The following is a 12,534-nucleotide window of genomic DNA, read 5'->3' as shown; positions in this document are numbered from 1 at the left end:
ATGTTCTGTTTCTGTGCGGGCCTCGCAGAAGCCCACACAAAAATGTCACTGATGATGCGCCGGCTCCGCTCTGCAGAGCGGAGGAGAAGATGCCGGACGAGTGAGTTTGAGGTCAATGCCAGGGCATGAGTCGCCTCCTACTGCATGAATCTCGCAGCGAGATCTGACCTGGCCGTGGGCATGAGGCCTTAGGGGAACATTTAGAGACCAAACAGATCGGAGATCGACTGCGCCCGCAAGGCCCGAACATCCCCGCAAGGGCGAGCACCGGGTGCTAACACCCGAGGAGAACCCAGCCTAAGCCTTCCTCATCAGGTGGTCCAGAGTGGGGACCAGCTAGAGGCTCCTAGATTGCTGATGCTGCAGCCTGCTCCTAGCTCCTCATGGCCGGGTGACACTGCCGCCAGCGGCAGCTCCATCCGACAGCTTCTGCCCTGTGAGCCCTCGGCCACCGCGGGCCCCCTGTGCAGCTCACTGCATCCTCCTGGACAACCCTGTACGCCAGGAAGCTAAGATGATCATCACCAGCCGAGCAGACACCATCTAGTGTGAGCCCCCTGCTGCAGCGGGACCAGCTTTCCTTAAATCGCTGCATCCCCAGGAAGAGTCTGACCGTGGGGCGATCAGACACTCCCCACCCCCTCCCCGTCAGGCGGCCGCAATCTTGAGCCGGGGGACAGCATCCCTCCTGTTGTACCCCTGCAGCTGCAGGGGGTATAGAGAGGGCACAAAAAGTGAAAGGAAGTAGCAGGGAGAGGAACTAGGGAAGGTGGGCAGTCCTCAGTGAAGTGCGCCTAAGTATACAACACCCATAGCCCAGAGGGGTGAAGCTGTCTGGCCTCCCCTTAATAGTGAGGGGAGAAATAGAAACCCGGTCTTCAGCTGGCAGGACTTTGTTGTTCTCTGCTACCACCTAGTGGCCAACTAAGGGAACAACATCTTACAATATACTCTTGCTAGACTGAAGTGGCCTGCAAGAATAGACCCCCATCATCGGCAACACACACGAACATGTACAGGAGAGGACATAAATAAATAAATCAGTGCAGGACTGCCACCTGAAAAAGCAGTGGGACCCCCCCTCCCTTACTCTCCAGAAAAATAATCCAATAACCACCATGGACATATCAGGCTCCCGCCTCCGCTCATCACTCAGTAAAGCAACAAGTAAAAATCTTGTAAATAATAGAGGAAACCATGCTGTAATTGGCCTGAGCCCCTCCATCACCCCGTGGGATGAGCTCATACATGGCCTTTGGGATTACTGCCATCCTCCCTTGAGCTGTGCCCTGACTCTGTCCTAGACAGCTGACTGGAATATTTCAATCATCACTCCCCAAGCTATTCCCTCCAGGTTATGGCTTCAGAATGACAAAAACAGCGAACAGAAAAAATTGCTTACAATGTCAGCTGAAAGTACCCTTCCAGAAATGTTCTTATGATCTCAGCCTATTTCCTCAAAACTCTGATTCCAAGCTAGTGAACCAGTGAAAAACACCCAAATTACAGACCTCTTCACTGCAGACTCAACGCTCTTTAACCACATAAAAAAAAAATGTTTCAGGGCGAGCTGCAATCAGCATTTCATGATATCTCTAAGCAAATCTCTGACCTAGGCCATCGTACAAATGACCTTGAACAAAAAATGGATGAGATAATCGATGCATTGGACCAAGAGCAAGCCAAATGGTATGAACAATCAACAAGGGTTGAAGCTTTTGAGCTGAAATGTGAAGACCTCGAAAACAGGAGCAGAAGTTCAAATTTAAGGATTCGAGGCGTCCCCGAGAGCATCACTAACTTAAAAGAAGTGGCCACCAACCTCTTCTCTGCACTTCCTCCGCCGTCTGACAAGGAAACCCTCCATATGGACAGAATTCATCATTTCCTTACTAAGCCTGCCAACTCTGACCTCCCAAGAGACATTATCTTGAAGCTCCAGTACTCCGAGATGAAGGACCAAATCCCATCCGCCGCTCGCAACGCACCCTCGCTTCCAGGCGTTCCACCTTCGATCCAGCTGTACGCCGACATTGCTTCCTCTACCCTTGCAAAAAGGAAGATCCTGAAACCCATCACCTCAGCACTACAACAGGTGAACATAAAGTATAGATGGAACTTCCCGTTTGCACTATCTGTTCGCATCATCCTGGAGGAAGGGAAATGCATGCTAGAAGAGGAAGGAATTCCCTACGATCCTGGCAGTAACCCACCGCCTAGCCCTCAACGGCCAACCTGCACCTGGACAAAAGTCAAAAGACCACGCTGAAATAAGCCAGTTCCACTGCAACGCAACCAGAACCTCTGAAACAAGATATGTATGAACAGACTTTGTTTAACCCCTTAATGACATGGCCTATTTTGGCGTTGAGGACCAAGCCATTTTTGGTATTTTTCCATCTCCATTTTTCAAAAGCCATAACTTTTTTATTTTTCTGTAGACGCGGTCGTATAAGGGCTTGTTTTTTGCGTGGCGAGCTGCAGTTTTTATCGGTGCCACTTTTGGGTACATAGACTATATCGTAAAACTTTTATTATTTTCTTATGATAACAGGGAGAGAAAACGCATCAATTCTGCCATAGATTTTTTTTTTACAGCGTTAATCGTCCAGCATACATGACACACTAATTTTTTTTCTGCGGGTCGGTACAGTTACAACGACACCAAAATTCTTATATTTTTTTTAGGTTTTTACACTTTTTTTGCAATAAAACCCCTTTTTTTTAAAATCTTTTTTTCTATCTATAGCTGCATTCAAAGTCCTGTAACTTTTTTATTTTTCTATGTATGGAGCTCTATAAGGGCTTATTTTTTGCGAGACGAGCTGTAGTTTATGCTGGTTCCATTTTGGGGAATGTATGGCTTTTTTGATCACTTTTATTGCATTTTTTGGGAGGCAAAATGCTAAAAATTAGCCTTTTGCCTCTGCTTTTTAGCGTTTTTTGCTTAGCTTTTGGCCGTACAAAATAAAAAAAAGTGTTCAACTTTTTGTACACGTCGTTACAGACGCGTCAATACCCAATATGTGGAGTTTTAAATTTTTTTAACCTTTTTTATGCTTATATTAGAAAAATCCTAAAAAAAGGGTGTTTTTTACATTTTTTTTTACCTTTTTTTTACATTTTTATTTTCTTTTTTTTACACTATTTGAGTCCCTCTGAGGGACTTGCAGCACTGTGCCTATGATCGCTGTCATAAGGCATGGCAGAGCTACTGCTCTGCCATGCCTTATCGCTTATACAGCAAGCATAGGCATAGGCAATACAGGACGCCAGTGTCTGGCGTCCTGTTGGCAAAGTGACAGGCCGGGCTCTCGCGATGTCATCGCGAGAGCCGGCCGGAGACACAGAGAGAGCGCGCTACCTCTGTGAACTCTTTCCCTGCCGCGATCTACTTAGATCGCGGCAGGGAAGAGGTTAACAGCGGGGGGCGCATCTCCGATGTCCCCCCGCTGTTGCAGCGGGACGCCGGCTGTGACTGACAGCCGGCTCCCGCTGCGGGATAGCGCGGGATCATATGTGATCTCGCGCTATCCCCAGGACGTACCGCTACGTCCTGTTGCGGGAAGTACCAGGCTCCCAGGATGTACCAGTACGTCCTGGAGCGGGAAGGGGTTAAATACTGAAAGATTAAGGTTTTCTAATTTTCTAAAAAAATGTGACGGAAATAGTTTAGATTTCCTATAAACTGACCTGTGGAAGTTAATTGTTTAATTGTTTTGTTTTCACAGTGATATTTCTTTATTGCACCCCCTGCGAGGGGAATTTTCTAGCTGAACAGCTCATAATAATTTGCATATTATTTCTCAATAAAACCAGTTGAACCAAAAAGTTTGAAAACGCGTCAAAATAGAGCAGTCAGCACACAAAAATCATGTTTTAGAAAATGTATTCGAGCGCAGGTCTGAAGGGCCCCATTGAAATCAAGGGGAGTGTTGTATCTCAATTATCGGGGCGTTCAAAACGCTGCATTAATAACAGTATAAAGCACGTGTGTGAGAGTGGCCTAAGGCCGGCATGAACGGGGAATCGTACTAGTCTGTCCTCTGCGCACCGTATAACAACCGGGAACAGGTACTCACCAGGCCGTAACAGCTGATATCTGGCGAGCCGCGTGAAACACATAGAGCGACGCCCTGATATCTGGTGCAACATCGGCTCCTACATTGAGAACTTCTCGTACAAGCATCTGCGAAGGGCTAAATGTAAAACAGAGAAAATTAATATTTAGTGAATTTGTTTATAAGTTTTCACATTTATTTCACATGAGGAAGTAAAGACGATTCATACTTGTCACCCCGGAATATCCTTAAGATTTTCAGGATTAGGGGAGATCTCTGGGATTCGCAGTTGTCAATTCTACCGCATGCTGCTGAAGTATCTTGGAAGGAAGCCTTTTATAGAAGACTAGTAATTATTAGGACATTATAGCAGCAGTGTTTCTGGTCGCACATCACACACACAGCAGCTTGATTACCACACAAGACAAACACAGCTGGAACAAACACAGCAGGGACATCCCCACAGGTCCTTCAGCCTACCGGATCTCTGTGGTGGAGGTAGGTCAGTGTGTTCTGTCAAGACCGCTGAGTTGTGTCTGACATAATAGTGGCTTAGTTGTATTCTCAGTGTTTTAGGACCTGCCGTAATGGCGCCAGCGAGCGAAGCTATGACGTAGCCAGGAGCAAGGCTATGATGTCACCAGGGGTGGGGCTATGAAATCGCTAGGGAGCCAAGCACTCGCACTCATACAAACAGACAAGTGGTCATTACATTCCATAACAACACAATACAGAAGCTGCTGCTGCCACATATAATAACTGACACAAGTGCCGGTGTCTATAAGAGAACAATAGCTTTTTAATGGCTGAAAACAACATAACTTGTAGCAGAAAGTTATTACAGACAAGTTAAACTTTGCTACATCTGTAGACGCCAACTCTACCAGAAAACCCAGGAGGCTCTTTGGAAAAAAGGAGACCTATCAGACTCCCCGGAGAATTGCCAAGCGTTCTGAAAGGGTTTGGGCTATTAGGCCTCCATCTCACAAGATGTATGATTCCCCTGTAAGGGCTCCCACCCACTGGTGATATTTTCTTTCTTGCGCTGCGAGAGCACGAGAAAAATCTCGCAGCACAAGAAAGAGGCTGGTATAGAACCGGCATATCGCAAATGGTTTCAATGGGGCTAGCGACAGCTGTGACAGCTGTGGCAGGAGTTTCCTTCATCCCCGTGGGGACCGCAGGGATGAAGGAATCCTCTGACACAGCTGCCACAGCTGTGGCAGAAGTCCGCAGCATTCTATTCTATTGCTTTCAATGGGATCGGCACTGCTGCCGATCCCATTGAAATCAATGGTTTCAGCAAATCCTGTGGAATGATTATCGGGGAAGGGCTTGAAATATAAGCCCTTCCCCAATAATCATCATTAAGTGTGAAATTTTTTTTTTATAAATTATACTCACCTCTCCTGCTCTCAGCCGCGTCCTCCTGCTGGCTCTCTGCCACTGCTACTGAGCTCTTTCAGCAGTCGGGGATTTAAAAATCCCCCCCTTCTGAAAGGGCTGTGCAGATTGGCTGAGGGCTCAGCCAATAGCAGCTACTGCTTAGCTATTGGCTGAGCGCTCAGCCAATCACACATAGCTCTTAGCTATTCATTCATGAATAGCTAAGATATAGCTTATATTTTTAAGCCCTTCCCGAAAATTCATCCCGCACTCACCGGCAGCCCATTGCTTTCAATGGAGCCGGCTGTATTGCCGGCTCCATTGAATTCAATGGGCAAACATCGTTCTCTGCCACAGCTGTGGCACAGCTGTGGCAGAGGATAGAGGGCAGTGCGGGCCGGTTTCACTGAAAACGCTGCTAGGTGCAGCTTTTTCAGTATATCGTCGGCCCCAGTCACGCGATTTGCGGATGCGCATCCGTTATGCGATCCGCAAATCGCGGGAAAAAACACCCGTGTGACCGAGGCCTCAAACACATGAAACACTATCTGAGGTTTCAGGCGTTTCTATGGTGCTTTTTTTTATCTAGAGTCATTTTCTGCATTACTTGCCATTTTTGAAGTTCTATAGAGAAAGCTACTGAGAAAAGACAGAAAACACCATCCAAAACACCACCAAAAACATGGGAGAGGGTTATCCTACAAATGGTATTTTATGAAAAATGCCACATTTATGTTATTGGGTGTTTTATACATAACAATACAAAAAGAGCAGAAAGAGATTCAACAGTAATATTTCAGTGTTGAATCATCATATTTGTGTCAATCCCTTAAAGCTTATAATACCCTCTTGTCTTTATTAAAATAAAAAAATACAACATAACTTTACCCCACCTTGATTAAAAAGTCAAGAAGAGAAGGAAAAAAAAACCTTAACGTACCCTAGAGGAATCAGACATATTTGATGCAGTGTTAGGGCGTTCAATCCACCCCTCCCATATCTTATGAAATTTAGCCGGGCAACCTCTAACCATGTATGTCAGTTTATATAGAGGGGTGACACTGGTTATCGGGATGCTCTAGTGGCGGTTTTTAGGGTGCTTCCAGTTGAACAATATTACTTTTTTTGCATAGAGCAGCAATAATTACAATAATTGTACAGCGTGTGCGCGTCGCTTCATCAACCGGGATATCAAATGCCACATTTTTAGTGTGTTTTGGTGAAACGGGCTGTCAAATGCCCCATTTTGCTGCAGTCAGTTGGGTACTGTTGTATCTTGTCTCCACCACAAATATGGGTGGAGAACTGCCTAGTGAGAGATAATGCCTTGTTACTGCCCTGATAATGCCCCCCTCAGCTCCCAACCTGTTTGTGGCTGTGTCTCTTCCTGTGGCAGTATGTCAGATCACAGCTCTGCCAGAGTTTGAAGGTAATCTGGTCCAGGGGAAGCTAGACAGTTACAGCAAGAGTGACAGTGGGGAATGGCAGCAGGACACATTGCAGGGGAGAAGGGAGGCCGGCGCGGAGATTCACAGTGGGGGACCGCAGTGCCGCTAATCTTCCTGCAGTTTACATCGGTGGAGCCGTTTATCCATCCAACAATGGTGACAGCGGGGCAGGCTCAAGGGGCACTGCAGAGTGACCAGACCACAGCGGCGAGGACAGCGAGTGCACAGGAGCGCAATGGCACAGCGCAGAGCAATGGGGACAGTAACATCGCAGGAGCTACAACTGCACAAGGCAGATCGGTGGCATGAATGACAGGAATCGGGAGGGGAAATTATGGTAGTAGGACAGGACAGTAAGATTTACAGGAGTCGGGAACAGAGATTATGCTATACCTAGGCCGGGGACAGTCACAGATTCCGGAAAGGGCGATATTCTGCTGTATCACCAGGCAAATTGCCAGCGGCCTCGCCACTGGAGATTGCAAAGCCGGCTAGAGAAACACAGAACATGGGCGGGGAGGCTTGACAAGGGCGGGAAGCACATCTGCGTTACCTGCCCATTCCCTGTCACCCAACCCATATCTTCATCCGTATTTCAAGTGGAGACAAGATACAGCAGTACCTGTTAGTTGTAAGGTCAATATTGAAATTTAATACAAACACTACATGTTTTGTGACCATTCATTTCTAATTTAGGGGTCAGAAGCATTTTTTGCAATCATGGCAGGCTGCAGGTTTAAGAATTTTTCTGGTCTTTTTTCGTGTAGGCTTCTTTGTAGAAAAAAAAAAAAAAACAAGTAAAAATGTGACCTTAAAAAGACACCCAAAAAAGCCGTCATAAAAAACACAAGTGAGGAAATTTCAAGCTTTTTTAGTTATGTTTTTAGGGTCAAAAATGCTTCCAAAAAGGGTGTGTGACGCTGCCTATTCGCTCTTGCAGGTTTTTCTTTTTAGCTTTTAACTCCATCCTCTCGCAGCTTGCTTTGATCTTATTGACAGCACAGTTTGTTTTTTTTAATCTGACATTTTTCATTAGGGTAAATGTCAGGAAAGGGTTAAACACTGTAAATGACTGCTATGAAACGTGTGCATTTCTCTAAAGTTTCATTTTCATACTATTTTAGTGCTGTTTAACAACATCTATTTGGTATATGTGTTTAGATGGTATATACAGTGTGCGATATGTATACATGCGTGTGTGACATATACTGTATTTTCTGGACTAGAAGTGGTGGCGTCTTTTACTCTGAAGTGACCTCACCAAGCTCCTCTGCCTCTCTCTGCTGTGATCCCACTCGGCTCTCTGACTGCTCCCCATCCTGGTCGACTGATTCCCCAACACTAACACGAGAGACCGAGCCCCCTCAGAGTCCTGACCATGGAGCTCGGCCTCCTATAGCGGAGGCGCCCTGTTTGTTTTCTCTCACACTCTGCAGCTGCTGGTGACATTTACAGCACAACCTCCATTCTCCATCTGGCGGCATTGAGCGGCCTGCGCCACTTCTGATGGACTGAGCTACGGCGGCTCAGAGTTAATGCAAGTAAGCTGGGTTGTTGTAAAAAGGAGGGCAGAAGTATGTCTATTTTAGAGTAGGAGATGACAGCAATTGTATAGTTAAAGAATTACTGCGCCTGTTTAACACTGTAGTGAAATGTAACCAATTAGTTTGCTTTTAGATGGAAGAATGTCTCTGCGTGGATTCCTTCTGTTTTGGTTCAGTCTTTTGGAAACTATTCCAACTGGACACATATATATGGATGCAATAAAGTGTCTATTAGAGATGAGCGAACGTACTCGTACAAGCTTGATATTCGTGCGAATATTAGGGTGTTCGGGATGCTCGTTACTCGTAACGAGTACCACGCGGTGTTCTGGTTACTTTCAGTTTCCTCTCTGAGACGTTAGCGCGCTTTTCTGGCCAATTGAAAGACAGGGAAGGCATTACAACTTCCCCCTGCGACGTTCAAGCCCTATACCACCCCCCTGCTGTGAGTGGCTGGGGCGATCAGATGTCACCCGAGTATAAAAGTCGGCCCCTCCCGCGGCTCGCCTCAGATGTCTTGTGAGTTAGTGAGGGACAGTGCTGCTGGTGCCTGAGCTGCTGTAGGGAGAGCGTTAGGAGTTAGTGTAGGCTTCAAGAACCCCAAAGGTCCTTCTTAGGGCCACATCTACCTGTGTGCAGGCTGCTGCTAGCAGTGTTTTTTTTTTTTTTTCCTCAAAATCGGCAGTGCAGAGCATTGCACCCGGCATTAGGGACAGAAGTGGTGCTTAGGCAGGGAGAGTGTTAGGAGTGAGTGTAGCCTTCAAGAACCTCAACGGTCCTTTCTAGGGCCACATTTAACTGTGTGGAGTACTGTGCAGGCTGCTGTTAGCAGTGTTGCATTTTTTTTTTTTCTAAAAATCGTCTGTGCAGAGCATTGCACCCTCCATTGATACTACAGGGACAGAATTGTGTAGGCAGGGCCACAACACAGTTATTGTTCATTGAATATACGCAGTGGGGCCTTCCCTTTGCAAAAAAGCGAAAAAAATTATATTTGGCCTGCCTGTGTCAGTCCTAAGGTCTCCGTGTACGTGTGTGCTGCGTGGAGAACGTACAAAAATCAGACGCAACCAGCTACGGTTTACTGCAGGCTTGCGCCATTGTCTTTCCTGACTGGCAAATACCTGCTCTGCCAGAGTTAATAACTCTGCTACACTAAAGTTGTGTGACACCTTTTCAGGGCCACACCACAGTTATTAAACGTATTGTTCATTGAATATACGCAGTGGGGCCTTCCCTTTGCAAAAAAGCGAAAAAATTATATTTGGCCTGCCTGTGTCAGTCCTAAGGTCTCCGTGTACGTGTGTGCTGCGTGGAGAACGTACAAAAATCAGACGCAACCAGCTACGGTTTACTGCAGGCTTGCGCCATTGTCTTTCCTGACTGGCAAATACCTGCTCTGCCAGAGTTAATAACTCTGCTACACTAAAGTTGTGTAACACTTTTTCAGGGCCACACCACAGTTATTAAACGTATTGTTCATTGAATATACGCACTGGGTCCTTCCCTTTGCAAAAAAGCGAAAAAATTATATTTGGCCTGCAGGCTTGCGCCAATTTATTTCCTGCCTGGGAAATCAAATCACTGGTAATACAGCATGCTGAGGGGTAGGGGTAAGCCTAGAGGACGTGGACTCGGCCGAGGACGCGGAGGGCCAAGTGAGGGTGTGGGCACAGGCCGAGCTCCTGATCCAGGTGTGTCGCAGCCGACTGCTGCGCGATTAGGAGAGAGGCACGTTTCTGGCGTCCCCACATTCATCGCCCAATTAATGGGTCCACGCGGGAGACGGTTATTAGAAAATGAGCAGTGTGAGCAGGTCCTGTCCTGGATGGCAGAAAGTGCTTCGAGCAACCTATCGTCTACCCGCAGTTCTGCGCCGTCCACTGCTGCCAATCCGAATCCTCTGTCTGCTGCTCCTCCTTCCTCCCAGCCTCCTCACTCCACTACAATAACACCTGCTCAGGAGCGGGAACACTCCCAGGAACTGTTCTCGGGCCCCTGCTTAGATTGGGCAGGAGTGGTTCCTCTCCCACCAGAGGAGTTTATCGTCACTGATGCCCAACCATTGGAAAGTTCCCAGGGTCCGGGGGATGAGGCTGGGGACTTCCGGCAACTGTCTCAAGACCTTTCAGTGGGTGAGGAGGACGATGACGATGAGACACAGTTGTCTTGCAGTGAGGTAGTAGTAAGGGCAGTAAGTCCGAGGGAGGAGCGCACAGAGGATTCGGAGGAAGAGCAGCAGGACGATGAGGTGACTGACCCCACCTGGTGTGCAACGCCTACACAGGACAGGTCTTCAGAGGGGGAGGCACGGGCAGCAGCAGGGCAGGTTGCAAGAGGCAGTGCGGTGGCCAGAGGTAGAGGCAGGGCCAGACCGAATAATCCACCAAGTGTTTCCCAAAGCGCCCCCTCGCGCCATGCCACCCTGCAGAGGCCGAGGTGCTCTAAAGTCTTGCAGTGAGGTAGTAGTAAGGGCAGTAAGTCCGAGGGAGGAGCGCACAGAGGATTCGGAGGAAGAGCAGCAGGACGATGAGGTGACTGACCCCACCTGGTGTGCAACGCCTACACAGGACAGGTCTTCAGAGGGGGAGGCACGGGCAGCAGCAGGGCAGGTTGCAAGAGGCAGTGCGGTGGCCAGAGGTAGAGGCAGGGCCAGACCGAATAATCCACCAAGTGTTTCCCAAAGCGCCCCCTCGCGCCATGCCACTCTGCAGTTTTTCACCGAGACGCCTGACGACCGACGAACAGTGGTGTGCAAACTTTGTCGCGCCAAGATCAGCCGGGGAGCCACCACCAACAGCCTCACCACCACCAGCATGCGCAGACATATGATGGCCAAGCACCCCACAAGGTGGGACGAAGGCCGTTCACCGCCTCCGGTTTGCACCGCTGCCTCTCCCCCTGTGCCCCAACCTGCCACTGAGATCCAACCCCCCTCTCAGGACACAGGCACGACCGTCTCATGGCCTGCACCCACACCCTCACCTCCGCTGTCCTCGGCCCCATCCACCAATGTCTCGCACCGCACAGTCCAGCCGTCGCTAGCGCAACTGTTGGAGCGCAAGCGCAAGTACGCCACCACGCACCCGCACGCTCAATCGTTAACCGTCCACATAGCCAAATTTATCAGCCTTGAGATGCTGCCGTATAGGGTTGTGGAAACGGAGTCCTTCAAAGCTATGATGGCGGCGGCGGCCCTGCGCTACTCAGTTCCCAGTCGCCACTACTTTTCCCGATGTGCCGTCCCAGCCCTGCACGACCACGTCTCCCGCAACATTGTACGCGCCCTCACCAATGCGGGTAGTGGCAAGGTCCACTTAACTACGGACACGTGGACAAGCACAGGCGGGCAGGGCCACTACATCTCCCTGACGGCACATTGGGTGAATTTAGTGGAGGCTGGGACAGAGTCAGAGCCTGGGACCGCTCACGTCCTACCCACCCCCAGAATTGCGGGCCCCAGCTCGGTGGTGGTATGTTCGGCGGTGTATGCTTCTTCCACTAAAGCACCCTCCTCCTCCTCCTCCTCAACCTCTGTCTCGCAATCTAGATGTGTCAGCAGCAGCAGGACGTCGCCAGCAGTCGGTGTCGCGCGCCGTGGCAGCACAGCGGTGGGCAAGCGTCAGCAGGCCGTGCTGAAACTACTCAGCTTAGGAGATAGGAGGCACACGGCCCACGAACTGCTGCAGGGTCTGACAGAGCAGACCGACCGTTGGCTTGCGCCGCTGAGCCTCCAACCGGGCATGGTCGTGTGTGACAACGGCCGTAACCTGGTGGCGGCTCTGCAGCTCGGCAGCCTCACGCACGTGCCATGCCTGGCCCACGTCTTTAATTTGGTGGTTCAGCGCTTTCTGAAAAGCTACCCACGCTTGTCAGACCTGCTCGTAAAGGTGCGCCGGCTCTGCGCACATTTCCGCAAGTCCCACACGGACGCTGCCACCCTGCGCACCCTGCAACATCGGTTTAATCTGCCAGTGCACCGACTGCTGTGCAACGTGCCCACACGGTAGAACTCTACGCTCCACATGTTGGCCAGGCTCTATGAGCAGCGTAGAGCTATAGTGGAATACCAACTCCAACATGGGCGGCGCAGTG

General features: G+C 49.1%; 1 protein-coding gene across 1 annotated transcript in view; it reads right to left on the bottom strand.

Moving 5' to 3' along the window:
- The window catches only part of LOC136614094 (prestalk protein-like), an 85,738-nt gene that overhangs the window by 40,447 nt on the left and 32,757 nt on the right, over positions 1-12,534 (bottom strand). The window contains exon 2 of the mRNA XM_066594098.1: positions 4,083-4,199. Within this exon, the coding sequence (XP_066450195.1) occupies positions 4,083-4,199 (117 nt within the window). The remainder of the gene's footprint in view (positions 1-4,082; positions 4,200-12,534) is intronic.

This window comes from Eleutherodactylus coqui, chromosome 1, assembly GCF_035609145.1.
Source record: "Eleutherodactylus coqui strain aEleCoq1 chromosome 1, aEleCoq1.hap1, whole genome shotgun sequence".
Taxonomy (NCBI): Eukaryota; Metazoa; Chordata; class Amphibia; order Anura; family Eleutherodactylidae; genus Eleutherodactylus; species Eleutherodactylus coqui.
Note: the sequence above shows the minus strand (reverse complement) of the source record. Positions and strands in the feature narration are given on the sequence as shown.